Raw genomic sequence first — 21,512 nt, 5'->3', positions numbered from 1 at the left:
CATTCACATACAAACAACCAAGATGATGGATTGGTTATGTCCGAGCAACCAAAATGTTTTGACAAATGTCAAAATTGAATATATTGCTGTATCTCCAGAACAACCAAAAAAGAATAAAAAAAACACATCATAGCCATCTGGAAATAATGCTCAAAAGTTTTGTTCATGTGAGGCAGTGAAACTCTTTTGCTTTTCCAACAAGGAAAGTAGCATACCCATGTCACCACTTTGGAAAGAGAAAATTATATTATCTTAAAAATATTTTATATTATCTTATAATTATATCATCTTAAAAATATTTTCAAATTTTGCGTCATTTCTTTGAGTTTCTTTCCTCTTTCAGTTTAAAACAGTGCTTTAAGACTGTTAAAAGGGCAGCTTTTTCTGCCCATTAAACTTAATCAGCATATTGCACTGCCCAGTAAAACACAACTCTTCAAAGGTCGTCTGAGTATATTGGAGCTGATAACAGATCATTTAATTTCCAAAAGAGGCTGAACGGACCACTTGAAAGCCCATCTAAAATTTTAGCAAAACTCTAATTTTAAAATAAACAATTACCTCCACCGTACTCCAGAAACTGCAATTGTGAATGGTCTTACTGGTGAGCCTAGGAGGACTTGAAGTAAAGTGCTTGTGCAGCACTGCCTGCCAATATCTGATTTACGAGCTGAAAGCCCTATCCACCTCTAATGTGTGTGGACTGGAAGCGAACTGTGGAAGCAAAAATCTAGACAAAGTGCAAACATTCACTGCTGAACAAATACACTTCTGTGCTTAACAAGACCTTGGGGAGCGCCATGTCAAGAGACGCTTGACAAGCACCTCTTAAAAACCCACACCATCTTTTCACTTGGCATCTAGGCAACAATTAGAGCTGCCGGAACACTGCACTGGCTCGGCTGACTACCTTGGACGCTCCATCCCACGGGCATTTCACAGGCCAGCCCAGGCATGGTGCCTGGTGTTAGACTAGAAAGTGTGCTACATCTCAGCGGGAAACCTCTGAGGCCCAAGAGATACCTCAGAAATCTCGTTCCAGCAGATGTGTGGTGATGATAACAGCTGCGGACACTCCTAATACACCAGGTGCCAGCAGAGACAGTCTCAAAGGGTTGACGTTCCAGTCTCTGACCTCATTTCTCACTCATTCCTCTTTGCAGACATACATCCAAGATCCATGCATGATCATAGCATCTATATGGCAGACTCAACTTCTCACTGTCAAAGACAAAAATTATTGTGTTCCATCAGCCTGAACCGCGAATCCATTTCCCTCCCAAAAAGTGTGATAACATGAATCAATAAGGGGAGATATTTCTCTCTACTGTCATTTTCAATCTCATGATAAATATTACATAGGCTTTTTAAACTGAAGTGCGAGAAGTCATCGCTGGGTGCCTGACCGTCGCCGATTCCATTAAGGCTTTGGCTGGAGAAACATGGGGAGTTATAAATCTTTTAGGTGCTGTGGCTCTTGCAGATGAGGTGAGACAGGGACACCTGGATGGGTCATGATTAATGCATTTGCTGACAGGAGCTCTAGCCAAAATAAAAGCACTCACCATTTCATGATCAAAATAGAATGAGCTGCCAGTTTATTAGGTAAACCCCTCATATAACATTTACAGTCATAGGTGATAATGTGTTGTATACATCAGGGACTCACCCACATACTCAAGCACTCGGTTAACTTTTCAAAAGTGCCAGTATTTAAAAACTAAAATCAATGTTCAGGTATCTTACAGGAAGACAAAAAAATTAGTACTGTAAAAAAGTCATGAGTCTGCTTGCTACTCCAAAACATAAGTGCACAGCCAGGACTGCACTGTTGAGGATGCAACTAAAAAGTCAGAGGTAGGGCAACTTTATTGTTAACTAGGCTTACTACTCTAGCTGATGCTAGAAATGCTTGTCTGCCTGACGTATATTAGGGATGTGCATTCTGAATATATTTATGTATCCATAAGAATGAATATTTATGAAAGAATTCATTAATTAGAAGAATTTACAACAATTTGTCACTGTGTTTGCATACTGTGAAATTAGACCTCTGCATTTTACCCATCCGTGCAGTGAAACACCCACATACATGCACACTAGTGAACGCACACCCTAGGGGGCAGTGAGCACACTTGCCCAGAGCAGTGGTCAGCCCTATGCACGGTGCCCAGGGATCAATTAGGGCTTAGGTGCTTTGCTCAAGGGCACTTCAGTCATGGACTGTCAGCAAAAGGGGATTGAACTGGCAACCTTCCGGTCACAGGGCTGGTTCCCTAAGCTCCAGCACAGGACTGCCTCATTCATTATGAATGAGTATATTAATGAATGAATATTCAGTTCGTTTTGGTAAAGAAAAAAAAAAACAAACTCAAAATGGAAAACATGGGCTTCAGCCATAATTAATGTAGAACTAACTGGCAAATTGTTGTTGGAACTAGGGCCTGCAGGAAGGTAGCTCTTCAGGACCATGGTTGGAGATGGCTGCACTAACTGGTACAATGCTGGATGTTGGGACTGCTGCTCAATGGATGATGTGGCAACGTGTTAGTTTGTCAGACAAGTATATATTCACTGTTTCTGTACTTTGCTAACATAGTTTCTAAATGAGCACCTGAAATGGTAACATGATCAACTTTAGAGACTTTAGAGACTTTAGAGAATATTGAATGTTAGTTGGTGCAAAGTGTACCACTTCAAACGTCTGGTCATGGGTTTTTTTATGCACAGCTGTTTCAAATGTTTACAGAGGAAATAAAAGCAAAAAAAATACTAATGATTCAACAGATCACATCAGAATTAAAGACCTGTGAGAGCAGGATGCCATCCGGAACTTGTCTCAAATGGAAAATCACTGTTTTGGGCACATCAGCACTGAACCACAACCCCTTTAAAACAAGGCTTACTACATACTAAGGCTCATCATTCAGGATCTTTCATGGAATCTGGCTGAGTTGGGTTATAGAAGAGTGTGATAAAACTTTGAGGGGTTAACGGTTGAGTAGTAAAAAAAACTGCCTAGTCTGACAAATTCAGATTCCTTTTGCTTCAATGTAATTGAGCGATCAGTATTCTGTGTAATTGTGCTCTCCAAGTTAATCCTTTAATGGCTACAGTTTATCCACATTCAGATGGACGATTCCAACACAACAATGCACCATATCCTAAGTCACATGCTGTCACTGAAAGGATCCAGGAAGAGGAGAGCAATTTTTCATTGTTTCAGTGGCTTGCACGGTCGTCAAATCTCAACTCTATCAAGTCATTTTGGGATGAGGTGGTTAAGGCCTGTATACAGCAATACTTTGCAGCTGCTGCACAAATCAACCACTTCCCAAAACAACAAAGTTCCTGTTCAGCACATGAAGCATTTTATACAATTCAAATTCATGCTGTTCTTAAGACAAGAGGAGGCTCAATACAATAGTAGAGATGTGTACCTAAAACTATCAACTCTGGGTATTCACATGAATAATGCATACATGAAGGCTGGCATTTCTGTATCTATTATATTTGTAGGCACAATGAACTCTGAAGGAGAACTTCATTGTGCACTGTGGACCAAGGTCTGGTTTCAATACTGTTTTTCCCATGCCAATTTCAACTTGCTTCTCGGAAGTACGCCACACATACATTTAGAAGTGGCCATGCACATTACAAACTGGAGGAAGAGGCAGCAAGTAGCTGATTAGTTAAACTCACTTAGCCTCAGTAAGAATTTTAACCGTGTGAATATAAAACACACACACCCCTTCTAAGCCACTTATCCTTCTGGGTCATGGGGGATGCTGGAGCTTATCCCAGCAGTCATCAGGAGGAAGGAGGTTACACCCTGGACAGGTCGCCAGTCCATTGCAGGGCAAAATAACACATACATTTAGTGAAAATGTGCCTTGTATGACCATAAGCTTTAATTTAGACATTTAGGTAATTGCCTTTCTTTGGGTATTGCTAGCTGTGCAGCCTTTAGCTTGCTAGCTACAAGTAAAGTGCTAATCAAATGTCATAATTTTTACAGAATATTATAAAGTATTTTATTGCTAAAAACCCAGCTTGGTCCAGCATTTATGGGGTATTTGAAAAGAACATTTTGGATGTTTTCTGCTACTGAAGGCACATGTTCTCTCTGTCCTTCAACTCTGCAAGAGTTCATCAAAACTTCACTTGAACTAATAAAGAAATGGAACGGCCACTAAGAAAAGTTAAAATGAGTACTGAAATGGACGGCAAGAACAGCTCCTAGCAGAGCTGGCAGCCTTGCACACCAGACTTCTATCCGGGTCCCAGAGTCTTCCACACCCCCACTGCTGTTGCTACTATTTCTGAAGAAGGCACTTGGTGTAAAAGGCATGAAATTGCTTGAAGGCTTTTCACTGAACTTTATCAAATTACCAATAAACACAGCTAGAGTAAAGCTGCGCTCCATTGAGCGTGGGCCAGGACTTTCAGGCCTTCTAAGCTTTACTGACACTTTATGAGGGTGTGGAAAAGATGATGATGATGATGATTCACAAGGATAGGTTACTGAATCAAGATTAATTCTCAATAATCTATTTTTCATCCCTGATATCCCAATCAGTTACAAGCAGGAGAGAAGAATTTTCTCTGAAGATCTCAGTCTTCACTGAGCAGTAGGAGGTCTTTTCTAGGCCCAAACTCTGAGAGGAATTCATTACTCTTTAATGAGGAATTACATCCAGCTTCCTCTTCTAATTCATTTAATTAAGTTTTTGGTGGATTAACGGTTGACTGCATCGCCATGTTGCAGCCCACACATTCTAAATCATTTAGAGGCTGAAGAACACTGGATGGCATTATCTTCGCCTCACATCTCGTTCTGCCTCCTCGGCTCCAATAACTCTGCAGTACCCCAGCACTAAGAACTTTGGTAAGCACGACTTTAAATAATGCCCATATTTCTTTCTTCGGAACCGGCTGTACAGCTGCTAATACCTCCAGCCTTCTTACCTGCATTAGACTGCCAAATAGAGTTTTCAGATGATGAAATGCTTTGCCGGAGACAGTAGCTGAACATTAAACACTTCAGTAAGAGAATAAAGTATGCAGTGAATCACTGGGTGAACGGTGAAGGATTTGTCGCGGGTTCTACTTTAGGAGGTGCTGCTTCAAATTGTGCGTGACTGAACAAAGCAACAGATTTACTGTGCTTTTGCATGTTTTTTACCCTCCAGAGAGGTGTGACAAAGGAGCTTCATTGTGCTGGGGGTGCCTGTGAGGCTGAAAAATCAAAGCAAAAGAGCTCAAACCAGAAGAAAAGCCTGCTCTCTTTTTAAAAGACTAGTTTCTTGAGGATTTATTTTTTCACTAACATGGACATTACTCGATAGCTAGACCATGTTAGAGATACAATTTATTGTTACAATTCCTGACAAAATAGTCCTGATTCTGTGACTGACTGAGATGAACTACAGAACAAGTAAAGATTGACACTGGAACCTTATTTTAAGAACTGTTAATACAATTGTTCTGCTTCTCATCATTCTCCAACTTTAAGAAAATAACTCCTCATTATGAGTCTGAAAGGATGTGTAGCTGTCAAGAAGCTTTATTCTATAGGCTTTTCTCAGAAACAAAGATGATTTGCACTAGAAACTTGACATCTGATACATAGAGTAAGGGTTCATGGACTGAACAGGCTAAATTTATTTGGTTCATGAGAAGCCAAAAAACAACCAATTTTTAGGACTGAACTTTGGAGGTGTGGTAAAATATCCCTGCAGATTGCTTTTAAAAACTTAAAGGAGGTAAAAAAACAGAATCTGCTATAAAAGCAAATGGAGATGTATATGTTTACAAGCTTCAGTGCACTTTTTTTGGTTAAATATGGATTTTCTGCTAATTTCCTGATGTTGAAAAATTAATATATTGCATGGTCTGCTGACCTGAAAAGGTGTGAGAGGGACTCAGAAGTACAGACTGGGCAGGAGTAAGCAAAAGACCAACTGCAGGTCACTGCATCTCAGCAGCTGAAAACTGAAGAGATCCCAATCCAACCTCCTCTCTCAATTCTTCAGTTTCACATTCAGCACCTCTTATACCTATTCTCATTAATCACCTTTTACCCTCTCTCGCCCTCAAATGTTCAAAAGTATGGACAAAATGGTTTAAAATGGCTGGTACGACTAGTATAGCAGTCCACTGTATTTTTGCCCATGTTTTTAGACAACTGTAGATCATACAGAGTCTGAAATAACATAAGCAGGTTTTCAAGAGCTTACTTAACAAAGTGACCTGGTTTGAGTTAAGTGTGTAATGTTTAAGGAAGATTCACACTGTACATGTTTTTTTTGCATGTTTTCAATGGGAAATTCAATGGAAATTTTGCTCACTGGTTTTGTGTTCTGAGTGCCTTCTGTTTTATGTGCCATGCTTGGCTCTCTTATGCAGAGAGCTCCAGGTGCCCCGAGTTGAAAGAAGTTCTACCCAAAGTAGTCAACTAGGCTATGTCAGGATGTATTTTTCTGTACTGACCAATCACATCAAAAGAAAGTCAGGCCATCAGAAGCAGCCTTTTAAAGGCCTGTATAATGGAAAAATAAATTTCCCCTCACTCTCCAGTCCATACAAACCAAAATGGAAACTAAGCTCCAAAAACAGCTTGTTTTAAATGAAATGTTTTTGTGATGTCACAAGATCCAACTAATTTACATATATATCCACTTAATCAGCAGTTTAGCTCCACCTATTCACACTAAAGTTATAAGGAGTGTTTTAGGCCGGACCGCTTTTTGAATGAGGCACAACAGAGGGCAGACAATCAGAACAGAGCTCATTGACATATACATATCAGTCTTCAAGGCACAGTAACAGAACAGCCTGTTTACTTCTAAGGGATAAAGATAAGCTGAAAACGGACACATAAAACTGCACAAATGAAAAGGAAAAAAGAAAAATAAAAGCAGGATATGGGCTCTTGGGGAAAAAAAGCTTCCATTACTTGTTAGCTACATTAGCCCAATGTAGCTCCAATGCAAAGCTAAACAGCAAACTCTGGGCAACAAGCATGTCTCGGCTTATCCACTATGTTTAAGTAAGAGGAGAAAATGTAGTGTGATTGAGGATCCTGGACAAAAGTCTAAAGCCAGTCAGATCCAGCCTGGGTTAGACTCAGGCCAGGCCCACAGAATCTTGCAGCCAGTTCTCAGAGGCCCAACCCAGACATAAAGAAGAGCTGGAAAAGGGCAATTCAGGCAAAGGGTGAGCGTTGGGCCCTCAGCATTATTAATCGATGAACTCCTGCACACTTATAAAGTCTAATGGCTGCTTTTATCTTCACTGTGGGAGACAGTTTACTCTCAACCACAGAGACAGAGAAGAAGGAGAGAGAGAGAGTGAGAGACAGAGATGCACCTGGCTTTTAAAGTCACTTTAATCTTAATATTAAAGCTGGCAGTGTACTTCAAAGGAAACTGAATTTGGCAAATTCGCAGAGGAAAAATGGTAGGTTTGTGACCAAACTGGTCCTTCTTCACAGCTGTGAATGCAGGCTGGTCAGTCAAATTAGACAAAATTTTTAACACAGCCATGTCATGTACATATTCAACTGCAAATGGTAAGTAATATAGTATGGTTGCCTGCATATCTTTGGCTGTTTTTCTTTGCACAGAACTTAACTCTGCACATGTAAGTTGAGCATCAACTGCACTGATCTCAAGCTCCAATGGGTCTACTGTGGTCCATCCATTTGCAAAATGAAAAAGCACAAAATTTTATTTCTATTTGAGGTATTCTGCTGACTTAACTCTTAACGGAGTTCAGAGAAACAGAGCCACACTTACGTAGTTCTCCTACTTTAAGGATCTCGCATAGCATTTTGGTGAGCTCAATACTGCTGCGGCCAAATGGACACTCATGCTTGTCTTCTCGACTGCTGTTCTCCAGAACGATCTGAAACACACACAAATACACACAGTGTTTCATGTAAAGAGGTTGAGAATATCAGACTGAGAATATCAGTGGCCTTTAAGCTCAAGTATGAATAGATATATGAAAATATGGCAAAAATCGCCTCACTTTTATCCCTAAGTAACTCTAAGTAGATTTAAGAGGTGTGCTCAACACTTTCCAGGAATCAATGAACGTCATTTTTGTAAATGGAGTTTCAGATGGAGTGATTTGAAGGTGGATTTGTTCATCTACTTCTGTTTGGACTAATATTTTATTGAAATTATATTGAAAAGTAGATCAATGAACCACTTAACAAGGACAAGTATTAAATGTCCTCAAATCATTGACACAGGACACCTGCCATGCTGTTAAAAAGTCAAACGGTTTGCAAAATTTAACATAATTTCCAAAAAATGTCAGTTTACATTGTAAGGAACTGAACCCTGAATTTATGTTTTTATGTTATCTGGTTTCGACTGAAGGTGCATGAGTTCTAATTTTTAAGTCCTGCTTCTATAAAGGTTATTTCCACCTGATCTTGCCACTGTCGAATCTGACTTGCTCAGTGGGGCTTTGAGCCAGATTTTCTGTAAAGCTGCTTTGTGACAAGGTCTGTTGTAAAAAGCATTATATGAATAAACTTTGGCTTGAATTGACTTGAAGCTCAGTGTAATTGAACATTGCTGTAGCCTTAACAATTCAGAGAAGTTAGTGAGGGAAAAGAAAAGAAAGAAAAGAAAGAAAAGAAAGAGAGAGAAAGAAAGAAAGAGAGAGACAGAGAGAGAGAGAGACAGAGACAGAAAGACACAAAGTACATCTTACCCTGATATACGAATCCTGATGGTGTCTGGCAAAATAGAGCATATTATCCAAAGCCAGCATCCCTGGAGGAATCTGAGTGAAGTCAACTGCTGGGTTCACATGATTCTAGAAATGCACACACACAAATACACGCAGAATTATGATCACACAATATATTCCCATACTAACACTTTATTTTCCCACACAACACAGGAACTAGAAATTGCTCCTACATGGTCCTGCTGCACCAAGCGAAAATCAACAGCGACATCAGAACTTTTATTTTCTATAGACACATATACCCCATATATCACTGGTCACAAGCTCACTAAAAATGTGAATACACTGATATCTCCTCTCTTTATGTGCCTGTCTACTTCAAACAAATCTGAGCTTTTCAAACAAGGAAAAAAAGGTGGCATGAAGGACGTGAGCTTTGCAGATGTCTGGCTGGATTTCGGGTGGCTCTTGTTCTGCCTACGCAAGAGCAACGAGGCTTGGACGGCCTGCTGGGCCCCTGGGGGGGAAAGAGATGAGCAGAGACATGGCTGATTAAAGATAAGGCAAAAAGCTATCTCCACTGGCACATTAAGCACACGTTCAGCCCTAAATCTACAGACAGTGAGAAATATTAAAGGGGTTATGAGCAGCAACTCATCAGTAGCCAAGCTGTTTAATATTCTCTTATATGTAGGAAAAGGAAGGGGGTGGGGGAGAGATGTCCTCTGTAAATATGTGTATAAAATCTAAAATTACAAATCACACAAACAATCGGGGGCAGTCGCAGGCTGGAGGTTAGGGAACCAGCCTTGTGACCAGAAGGTCACTGGTTCGATCCCCAGAGCCGACAGCACATGACTAAGGTGTCCTTGAGCAAGACACCTAACCCCCAACTGCTCCCCAGGCGCTGCGGATTGGGCTGCCCACCACTCCGGGCAAGTGTGCTCACTGCCCCCTAGTATGTGTACGCTCACTAGAGTGTATGTGGTATTTCACTTCACGGATGGGTTAAATGTGGAGGTGAAGTCTCTTAATCTTAATCCTTACTGTATTATCAAGAGCTTGACAGGAGGTCTAACATAATAAAATAATTACAAGCATAATTAGGAATGTACAGTGGAATCAACCAATCACATTTTGATGAGAAAAAGCATAAGGCCTTTTGGAGTCCTATATAGATCACGGAGAGTGAATATAAGAGATAGCCTCATCATCAGATTTCAGTCAGCTGTTAAAAAGAGAAAAAAGGTGGAATAATCTATGCCAAGGCTCTTTACTCAAAATGTCTCTGTAAAACTGCTACATACAAGGTATAGAGAATGCATTCTGGTCATTCAGCATTCAACATTCAAGTTAATGACATTCGAGTTTAGCTAGCACCTTTGTTTTCAAAGCATGTTTGTTTTCAAAACTCTTTTGCCAGCTAGTATGATTTCTTTGGTTGGTAGGCTGTAGTGTGACCTCTCAGAGCAAAACCACTCAGAAAAGGATGCAAATCCTGACATTCACTCATTAGCCCAATAGTCTCACAGACTAAAAAAAAGAAACTTAATTCGTACTCAAAGAATAGCACAGCAGCAGTGCTCTACAGCACTGGTCACCAACCCCTGGAGATCTAACTTCCTGTACAGTCTAGTTCCAGCCACCATCTGACATTTCTGCTTCTGCTAATTAACTTCAGAAGTCCTTGGCTGCATCAAAAACCGTATAATATTAAATGTAAAAATGGCACACCACCATTAGAAGTGCATTAGTGCAGTATGTATATTTGTATATACATGTATATATATGTATATGTTTGTATGTAACTGACACACCAACGTAATCTTGTAAATGAAAACCTGATTATATGTTATAGCTGAGTGCTACCATTGTTAAAAGAAACAAAAGGGGAAAAAAAAAATTATGAAATATTTCAAATGTGTGAAACACTGAATAACAGACTTTCACAAGCTTCAAATGTCCTCATTTCATGTAGACCATACAAAAAAAAAAATTGTACCACTACAAGCTTAGCAGCATAAAATCAGAAACTGCATAACCTCAAAAGTGTTTTTTCTTATTCTTTTTTTATAAAGATGTGCATGCATGTAACTTTATGTACAATAAGTATACAATCAATAACCTTTCTTCTTTGTCAGTTATCACTATTCACTGATTTGGCAACACTGAAGAGAGAGAGAGAGAGAGACACTCTGGGCTGCTCTGAAAGCAAAAACATACAGGCCTCATTAGCACACTCCTTCTAAACACACCCTGCATAACTCCACTAAGAGCAATCAAACCACCACTGCTACTACAAGTAAAAGTTTCAGGTCTGCAAACTTACCGTCTACCTGCTGGGCTTAACATGAGAACATCCTGGGTCAGTGTGTGTCTGTATGTGCGAGGGCTTTAACAGTACTGCAGGATTTTAAGGCAGGCCTTATCAGTTTGCAGCACACGGCAGCATGAGAGGGGTCTTTAGCAAGCTCTTGGCAGCTCAGGGGGGTTTAGGAGAAAATGACAGCTTTAGCTTCCCCCTCATCAAGCCACAGCCAGTGATACGCTTTCTGATGCTCTCAGACCTCACTGCCTCTCTCTCCTACTCACTCGGCCACTCACCTTCTCTCTCTCTCTCTGTGTGTCTCTCTCTCTCTCTGTCTCTCTCGTGAGATATACTCTTAAATTTTTGCTGCAAAAATGCCGTTGCAAACAAAAATAGCAAATTGTAAAAAAAAAAATTTGGTTGCTAAAACCTATTGCTAGTGTGACATGCAATAAACTTACGAGACCAGAGTTATCGCAGTTTTCAGCTGGCTTCAGCCTGATTAAATGAGCTCTGCATGTCTTCTGCAGAACATTCTCAGCTCTGCTCAGTGGATCAGACACAGCAGTGCTGCTGGAGTTTTTAAGTGCTTTGAGTGTTAGTGCTCTGTGAGGGTCCATGAGGGTCCTGACCACTGAAGAACAGGGTAAAAGGGGAACTACAAAGATCAACTATATAGTAAGTGGCGCTGATAAAATGGACAGTGAGTGCAGAAACAACGAGGTGGTCATAATGTTATGCCTGATCGGTGTATTTACAGACATGTATGCATATACATGATTATATGTGTGTCTGTGTATGTATAAATACATATGTTTTATATACATACATATATTTTGAAAGTGGGGACATTGTTGGTTGGGTAGGTACACTAATGGAAAGCTTTAGGAATGCAAGCTGAGGCACGCAGAATGGGTACTGCAGCAAAAAATTACATACAATGATTTCAAAATCTTGTATATCATTGCATTCTCACTCCTTTCAATAAAATAAATATAATGTAATTTACACCATTTTCTCCTTTGTGAAAACTGCATGTCTAAATGTTTCTCAATGTGTGACATTTCAATAAACAGTCATCTACAAAAAATGGCAAACATACACTGCATAGCTAAAAACAGCAGTAGCCCATTTGCTACTACTACTGTTTACTGTAACTACTTTACTGTACATTTACCTTTTCAAATTGATGCGGTTTGAAGGAAATCATGACTTACGCATATAGATTGCACAATGCTAACCAGGACGCTTCCATTACTCCTTAGCTACATTAGCCTTGCAGCTAACTTTGCAGCAAAATTTAGACATCAGAAATGTCTTATAGACTACTATGTAGCTGCTGTAGTTGAAACACTGCATTTGAAGTAAGGAGAAAACTGTGCAAATATCATTTTAAGCTCAAAGGCCTCCAAGCCCTTCACTCTGCAGTCCTGAGTCCAGAGTCCACTCTACCAGGCCTGAGATGCTGCTTCTCCCACATGGATAAGGCTGCTGGAGGCTTGCCTGAGAGACTTCAGGAAGAAAGCTGTAGCTGCTATCACTGCTTCATGCCAGCAGCCCAGCTGCCTTCTGCTCCCTGCTCTTGAGCATGCATGAGAGAACAGCAGCCTGTGTAGCATATCAGCCGAATTGTGTTGCTTGTTAGCTCCAAAGCTGCAGCACACAGCTGACAGAGGGGTGCTGAGTGTTTACAGCACACTTCAAAATGATGCATAACAGTTTAGAGCCCTCAGGAGAGGCATAATAAGATGTCTTACTGAACATCTGAGAATAAACAACGAGGCTAACTTAATGTGGGTGTGGGTTGTGAAATAGACTTACGATGAAACCAAGCTTCTTGTAGTCTCTGGTGTACATGGACTTGCGCTTTTCAATACTGCCGCTGTTGTTGGATTCGCACTCGACATCAAAGGCAATCCTGCGCAGCTCAAAGATGATATCTCTCTGAGCCTATGAGAGAGAGACGGAGAGAGCGAGATAAATTACCTCACAGACTGGAGAGATTATTTACATATCAAGGGCAGAGATGCACCTGGTCCTGAGGGTCCATCTTCGTCATCATGCGGTCCTCCAACAGGTTAAAGGTCAGCACCTGCAGCATGTAGAGCTGGTGAGCCATCTCGTCGTTAATGGGCTTGGTGCTCCTGATGACATTCTGCAAGAGACAAGTCAAAACAATATTTAGAGTAAAAAAAGGAGGATGAAAGAAAGAAAAGAACACATCAGAAAGTGGCTGAGTTGGCTTAGACACTATATGGGTCATACAATACAAAAAAGAAATAAGGAAACGTAGAAAAAAGAAAAAAGGAAAAAAGACTGAATGAAAGAAAGAGACAGAGAGAAAGAATCAAAGAGAGAGAAAAAAAGGAGACCGAAAAGAACAAGAAAAAAGAAAAAAAATGTGAGAAAGAAAAAAAAAAAAAAGACAGACAATGAAGTGGGCCAAAGAAAACATTAAACCAAAGTAAGAAAAAGAGAGAGAGAAAAGAAGAGAAAGAAATACAAAAGAAAAAAGAAAGAACAAAAATGAGCAAAAGAAAAATTAGGGAAAAAAAAGAAGACCGACAGAAATAATGAAAGAAAGCACAAAAGATATAATGAACAAATACAAAAATAAACAAAACAAATGAAGTGAAACTAATGAAGTGAGAAAATAAAAAAAAAGAAAGAAAATTTAAACAAAAGAAAGAAAAAGCAAAAGAAAGGTAAAGAAAGGGAAGGAGAAAGAGGAGAAGAGAGGAGAGAGAAACTCACTTGGAGAATAATGGAGCGCAGCTGCTTCTGTGCAAGAATATGAGCCATCTCCTGCAGGCAGACACAGAGAGATCCATCACTCACAAACAACAATCACAGCCTGGATGACTTTAAGAGGTAAATCTGTATGAGAGTCTTAAAGGAAATACAGCAAAAAACATCCAACTCATGAAAAGCTATTAAAATGGTCAGTGTGAGACGTCGCTCACACAGAGATAATTTTCTCATGTTCACAGATTAGATGCTGAACAAACAGCTGCATTCTAACAACAGAGGATTTAAAACCAAATCAGACGCACTTACTGTGAGGGGACAATCAAGGATGTTCACATTGCTCTCATCAAACTACCGTTACATACGCAGCAAGGAAAAGAAATAGAGAAACAGAAATTCAGAGGGAGGGCAAGCAAAGGCATTCTGTTAGTAATGCAGAAAGGAGAGAGCAGTGAGTCAGCGAAACAAGTGCAGAGAAACTTCACTCTGGCTTTTATGCTCAGCTGCAGTTTCATCAGATCTCTGTGCATCCTAATACGTCTGCTATTAGACTGAAGAGCACTCAGGATAAAAAAAAAAATTTCAATAAGCAGTTTTAAAATCGCCATAAAGAAAACACTTGTTCAGATTCTGGGCCTCTGAGTTCTCCGCTCCATAACAATAAAGCAAAACCTCACAGCTTTAATACAAATACTATTATCATTCAACACTCCAGAATAGCTTACTGTATTGAATGTTTAACATCAAACTCATTTGTAATCAGTGTAATTAATAATAAAGCACTTATTATATAGTTTAGAATATTGTAGCTAACAAGCAATTGAGGTTTCTACTCCTCCATTTAGCATCACACCTAAATCCTTGACAGTAGCAGTAGGTTGAATGGATTTTGTCTATTCCTTTATCAATTTTTACAGATTAATCTTATAGTATTTCATACAGTATCAGAATCTTTAGTAACAAGTCCTTTAATAACTTTGAATTTACCGACAGGGGAGTTCCACTGTTTTTATGCATAACCAAACCATTAAGACTTAAACCTCATTCAGAGTGATTTGATACAAAATGCTCTGCTCTAGAGAGAATTAAAGACTTTTCAGACTTTCAGAGTTTTCACAGTGGTGATAGAAACCAGATGTCTGAAGCACTGAACACAGTCTGTTGTATACAGACTTTTTTTTGGGGGGCTGTCAGAAAAAAGAATTGTGTATACTCACTTATTTTTTATTCCAAGACAAACCATCATGTGACTTTCTCTGAGCTCATTATGACTGGTCAGTTCCCTGATTAAAAACTATTTTGATTAGTTCATTCCAAAAGTAAGTGTTGTACAGTGACCTGTACACTTAAAAAAATGAAAGAATAAAAAGAACTTCAGTGCTTCAGTATTTAAGTTTCAACATCTAAAAACACTACAGTTAAAATATCTCTTATTTGCTGACCGTGTGTGCTGGGCTGGCAAACATTTATGGTATACCCACTGTTTTCTTACAATACATCACTGATTTAATGTCACTGAAAGCTACCTCACAAAGTTCTCACACACACACACACACACACACACACACACAAACTAAATGCATCTGATTTTTGAACTAAAGTCTTACTGTAAGGTGTACAGACAGGCAATCAGCCTTTCTTTTTGGATTTGGACTTTTTGGATCAGTACTAATCTAGAGCTCTGGGACGGAACTGCTGACCAGCAGTCCTGCCATCTAGCCTCAGCATCTGCATGATTGGCAGACCAGAGGGGCAGTGGGCTCCAACGTCAGCACAGAAGAGAGGTACAGTCACAGCTTGTTTCACTCAACACACTCAGCAAGCCACAGATACAGTGCTCTAATACAGCACGCTCACACACTCACACAGACACACTTCCATCACTGTTCTCTTACAAAACTGACAAAAAAACAGGTGCAGCTACACATGCGCACACACACACACACACACACAGTAGAACTACACAATGTGGACAAAATATCACACTGGAATTACACCGTTACATATTGCAAACGTGATATGCCGTGTATTATATTAAAAAGAACACTGATTACCATGTTAAAAGCCTGTATTATTTTATAAGCCTGTATTCATTATAACAAATCACAGAAACAAGCGCCTGGTGCGTTTTTTCTCTCTCGTTAGCTCTTTTCTCTCCTCTTTTCTGCTCCAGTCGGTCTTTCACCTTATAGGTGCATCGGGGTCATTCATCATCCTACGATGCTCATCTCTTACTGGCCAATCAGAGGGCACGTTCGGACCCAGAAAGAGGCGGGACTTCGAGCTCAAAAGCTGCGCGGCGGCACTTGCGCGGAAGCCTTCTGACTCGCTTGTTGGGATGTGTTCACGCTGTGCTGCTCGATTAAGACAGCGCTGTTTTGTGAATTCGTTTGTGTCTCAGTTTAGCTCTTTACATATAACCGTTATCGTTATATGTATGACTTGTATTGCTGTTGTCGTTGTTAACCATTTGTTATTGGTTGTTGTGACTGTCTCCCCTGTGTCTGAGCTGGTTTCCTGCTGGGACGAAGAACAGTCTAGAACGTGCGCGCACTTACACTGCCACACGCAGGTAGTCTGAGTGTCTAGACACTAGTTTAGAGGCGGTACCACCCCCTGTACTTTTGGTCTAGTTTAGCTTAGAGTAGCAGTCAGCTCTTATTTCTGCTTGTTAGATAAGATACTAAAATACAAGCTAGTGTAGTTCCTTTTGTTGTTTTCTTTTCTTTGGTGCTGTCTGTGTTCTCTCCCAGGCTGGTCCAGTTCTTCAACGTCCTACTGTTTGTTGTCTTGAGGTGTTTTGTAATTAATTCATGTCCTATGTATAATGTTGTGTATCAACGTGTCTTTGAATTAAATCTGTTTTCTGTATTCTCCAGTTTCCTCACTGGTTGGCCATCTCCAACTACTCACACCGCACACGTTGCTATCCCCACACTCTCCCCTGGACTGTAGCCTTTTGTGGGAACATAACACATGTTCTTGAACTGCTTGTCTTCAGCAAACTGCCGGCTTTCTTGTGTATCAGCTTCAGAAGAGGCTTCCTTCTCGAATGACGGCCATGCAGACCATGTCGATTCATTGTGTGGCGTATCGTCTGAGCACTGACAGGCTGACCTCTCACTTCTTCAACCTCTGCAGCAATGCTGGCAGCACTCATGCGCCTATTTTTTGAAGCCAACCTTTGGATATGACGCATGAACATGTGGACAACTTCAACTCAGGGCGTTGGCAATCTTCTTATAGCCTAGGCCATCTTTGTGGAGAGTAACAATTTCTCACATCCTCAGGGAGTTCTTAGCCATGAGATGCCATGTTGAATATCCAGTGACCAGTATGAGCGAATTGTACCCAATAACACCAAATTTAACAGCCCTGCTTCCCATTCACCCCTGGAACCTTGTAACTAACAAGTCACATGACACCAGGGAGGGACAACGACACAATTGGGCACAATTTAACAAAGTATTTCAAAGTAAAAATGTTCAAAGTTTCTGCATAATTTAATGGCTGAGATGTAAGCAAATCATTCAGAGTATGAAATTTTTTGTAGAGAAATATACAGACTATTTACAATGTGTTAAAAGAAACCAGGAGTTTTGCTCCAGAGTGGCACAACCGTCTAAGCGTTGGCCCCATCATCAGGAGATTGCGAGTTCGATCCCTGGTGATGCTGCAGCCATTCGTAGCCGGGCGTCCAAGAGAGCACAATTGGCTTCACTCTCTCTGGGTGGGTGGTTTCACAGGACTTGGAGGAAGCCTGTGCTAGCCATCACCCTCCTAGTGTTGGTAGTATCATGTGATTGGGGAAGTCCTAACTAGCAGGTGAAATTGGAGACAACTACATTGGGGAGGAAATTGGGTAAATATATATTTAAAAAAAAGAAACCAGGAGTTTCAATACTAAAACACCACAACACAAACATGGATATTTTAATTACTATACAAAATGACTAATGAATCTGACATGTCTTCAGAGTTTTTTTTTTTTTAATAAACGGATGATGAAAAAAAAGATGAGAAAAAAAAAAACGGGTCAAGACCTTCTCAAACCTACTGCAAAACAATACCTCAGGCACCAGTCAGTGTCTTCATAACCTTATATGTTTTTTTGAGATGTAGCTTAAAAAAGGCATTAAACTTCTCAGTCATCTGGTTCCAATCACTGTGAACAATGAGCAAGTTTACTAAATGAATTGATTAATAAAATGAAAACAAATGGAACTTCCCTTAAATCAGTAAGAACTTTACCGATTGTTAAATAGCTTTTTCAGTAAAAACCATGGTTGGCAACACGGGTACAAGAAAACAACACAATAAGACAGAAAGTTAAAGCTCCTCACTCTAAATCTGCTGGACAGAAAAAGGGGAGGGTTACTACATACAGACATTTTGGGTAGTTTTATTCAGTAATTTAGTGGCCTGAGGTATACATGAAAATTGTGCCCTGTTGGTAACTAAAGCTGAGGGCTGCTACCTGAAAAAAAGAAGATAGCAGCTGAAAAGCAGATGAAAATAAATGCATTACATCAGACTAGATTTTTGGATACATTTTCCTCTCAATGGAGAATCTCTAGGGATGCACAGATCATGAATTTTCAGGGCTGATTCCAATTCCACTTTCTTGATGGACCAAATAGCCAATGGCTTTTTGGTAGTTTGTTATCTTTTTATTTCTTTCACTAGACATTTACACTGTGTGGACTAAATGAACACATGAACCACAGAAGCATATTTAAACATAGTTAAACATCCTTAAACAAGAAAACAGCTGTCTATTTAAATAACATGAACCAAATACAGCACCACCTAGAAACTTGGCAAATGAGGCATGCATAATTATCCTAGGACATTTTGGTTCAGGTGTAGCAGCAGCACTCAAATACAGGGTGAGCGCATTTAAATTGTTCAAATTATCTAGACAGATTGCCGGCAAACTGCTGATTGTGCATTTGGAGCAAAAGTCTGCCAACTCCTATCTTGGCCAATTCCAATCGTGCATCCCTAGGAATCTCCTTTTATAAGTCTGTGTAGTTAAGACAAGGCTTAATCCATGTCTGGGAAAACCCCTGAGTGGTTAGAGGCTCATGTGCATATTTCAGCCTTATGGGATAGCAGATGCGCAAAGATGAAATTGCGATAATGATTAACAATAAATATACTGTGCAGCTCTTGCAATTCTTATTTGGTTTACACAAAGTCCTGCTATCAGCAGTGGGTTATAAACCGTAAAAACAGTCTTGTGGGTTACCAGAACTGAATCCACTATGACCGTGCACTAGAATTGTCATTTTTGCTCAGGAGCTTCATTCCTCATTCTTAGTGCCTGTAGCGCACAAATTTACCAGCAAGAACTGGCATTATGAGAAATACATGTAGTGTGTGCTTGTGGATGTGAGTGTGTACCTGTCGCTTCTCCTCGGGGGCTTTCAGGAAGAGAGCATTAATCACAGCGATGGTGTAAGTCTGAATGTCCTGATCCGTTCTGAGCACAGAGAGAAAAAAAACAATACCCAGAGGCACAGGGACAGAGAACAACACTTAGTCTTTGTCAATTCTTTTGTTTTTGTAAATGATGATACATATCTGTGCATCTATACCCTTGTAGATGGGGCAAGAGCTGGCCGATGGTAATCTCTTGCGCCACCTTCTGGTAGAGGTCCTGACTGTTGAGCACCATTGACTCCAGGATGGCCAATGACCTTTGGAGTACTGCGGAGTCCATGGAGGACTTGCACACAAAACTGGCAATCTGCAGCAGAGAGGCGAAGAGGTCTGAGTAAGCAGCACTCAGTTACTTCAAGTTAGTATTACTATTTAAAAGCTTGGAATCACAGGATTGTTATTTTATTCAGAAATTACCTACACAGTCAAAATTAAAGTACTATCATCTAGACATCAGAAGACATTTTAAACCTTTCCTCAATATTGTTGGGGGACAGGAAGCTCTTAAATGCTAATATACTGTAATTTTCTTTTGTAAAATTATTTATCGATTTATTTTACCATTTATTTCTTTTCATGTTGTCTCCTTCGCAATTTATCACTACATTTCAAATATAAGACATCCTAGATGGTCATTTCTTCTGCTTAATTTATTAATTTATTTTATTAATGTATTAATTTATTAAAGACATACATCAAAATGAGCAAACCAACCCACTCTGTGTAACGTAGACATGTAGGGTTTACAAACACACCTTCTTGATGAAGGCCACAGAGAACGTGTCCCATGAGATGATGCCATGGTCCATGAGCTCCACAAAGGCCGTCAGTGTGAAGGAGAGCATTTCCCCAAAGCTGCAGAAAAACAAGACAACAGCGACTAGCCTTGTGTCTACCTACTGAGCTGCCCTGGAGCACAGCCAAGCGTCAGCCTCACTGGGGCAGGGAGGGCATTTGCAGGGGTTTCAGCAAACGGCACGGCAAGAGAGAAGCCATAGCGAACACAGCTAGAGTAGAAGAGCCAGACTGGCACTAAAGTCTTCAACTCAAACAGCGATAGGGGGCGCCAGAGCATCAGCGGGTGCGAGGCAGCAGCTTGGCGGCAGCACAACTCAGCAGCAAACCCGTGCATAAAAATCTTCTGTCTGATGGGGAACTGCTACATCATAGGTTGTGTGAGGCAAAGCTTAGTAAATCTGTAAATGAACTATCATCTTCTACTAGGTAAGTTCTTTCAGTAAATAAATGACAACAGATTATACTGGATACTGAAATTAGAAGGCCTCTATAATCAGTGTGAAACACTGTAAAGCTGTTAACAAAAACATTTTTCATTTTGTCTATTTTTGCATTTTCATGGCCATACCTTGATGACACAACATTACTAAATAACAATTCCCTTTCATAGCTCATTCCTTAAATTTAATTGAGTTATATGTACAAACAAACAAACAAACTGCTAAACAGATAAAGCTGAATTGAAACCAGCATAGACATTGTGTAAACAGAATAAACAAATAAATAAAATTTACATAAATAAATAAGAATCTTAACAGAAGTAAGGAAAATCAACATTAAAACATTAAAGAGCCCATATCATTGCAAAGCAACTTTCCCAATTTTCTGAAATGAGAATTTAATATATTGTAGTATGTAACTATTAATGTTTTAAAGCTACGTCCATGTAGTCCATATATGGAAACTGAACTGAAAAAGTAGCCTGTCTAAAAGTGTATTTGCACATGTCCAACTACTCCTACAACAGTTTAGGTCCTCCCATTCCCACTAAAGTTATGAAGAGTGTTTCAGGCTGGTCTGCTTTTTGGTTTAGACACAATGCAAATCAGCTTATCAGAATATATACATATTTACACACATTCAGTCTTAAAGGCACAGTAACCAAAACAGTTTTTTTATTTGAAAAGATAGAGAGATGTTGGAAAATGATTATAGAAAAAATTAATTATGGCTGTGGAAAAGAGGAAAAATAAAACATATGTAGGATATGGACCCTTTAACATCAACAAAACATGTTATAAATGATGTCTAACCAAAATAACAGTTTTAAAACATAGTCTGTAGATTTGTTTGGAAGTTGACAGACTTGTTGAGAGTAGGCCCAGAAGGCAGCATGGGTTAATATAGCATCAGGGGCCCAGTGAGATATTAGTTTGAGTATAGCAGTCAGTACATTAATCACTTGAGTAAGTAAGCATTTGCACCTGGAATTGAGCAGTAACTATACTATAACTATACTAAGACTGCTGGCAGACAGCTTTTTAAAGATCATATGAATGATGGG

The 21,512-nt window shown here is 39.8% G+C and overlaps 1 protein-coding gene across 5 annotated transcripts in view; it reads right to left on the bottom strand.

Annotated features, from left to right (window-relative positions):
- The window catches only part of elmo1 (engulfment and cell motility 1 (ced-12 homolog, C. elegans)), a 104,335-nt gene that overhangs the window by 42,607 nt on the left and 40,216 nt on the right, over window positions 1-21,512 (bottom strand). For 3 of the 5 annotated variants that reach the window (XM_017694746.2, XM_017694760.2, XM_017694752.2), the window contains 9 exons: window positions 19,966-20,065; window positions 19,366-19,517; window positions 19,172-19,250; window positions 14,075-14,116; window positions 13,772-13,822; window positions 13,050-13,172; window positions 12,839-12,967; window positions 8,731-8,835; window positions 7,800-7,908 (listed from right to left, as the gene is read on the bottom strand). In XM_017694746.2, coding sequence (XP_017550235.1) covers window positions 7,800-7,908; window positions 8,731-8,835; window positions 12,839-12,967; window positions 13,050-13,172; window positions 13,772-13,822; window positions 14,075-14,116; window positions 19,172-19,250; window positions 19,366-19,517; window positions 19,966-20,065 — 890 coding nt within the window. The remainder of the gene's footprint in view (window positions 1-7,799; window positions 7,909-8,730; window positions 8,836-12,838; window positions 12,968-13,049; window positions 13,173-13,771; window positions 13,823-14,074; window positions 14,117-19,171; window positions 19,251-19,365; window positions 19,518-19,965; window positions 20,066-21,512) is intronic. The other 2 variants (XM_017694780.2, XM_017694770.2) reach the window with 1 other exon arrangement.

The sequence above is a fragment of the Pygocentrus nattereri genome, chromosome 27 (genome assembly GCF_015220715.1).
Source record: "Pygocentrus nattereri isolate fPygNat1 chromosome 27, fPygNat1.pri, whole genome shotgun sequence".
In the NCBI taxonomy this organism is placed as follows: Eukaryota; Metazoa; Chordata; class Actinopteri; order Characiformes; family Serrasalmidae; genus Pygocentrus; species Pygocentrus nattereri.
This window is presented reverse-complemented; position numbering and strand designations above follow the sequence as displayed.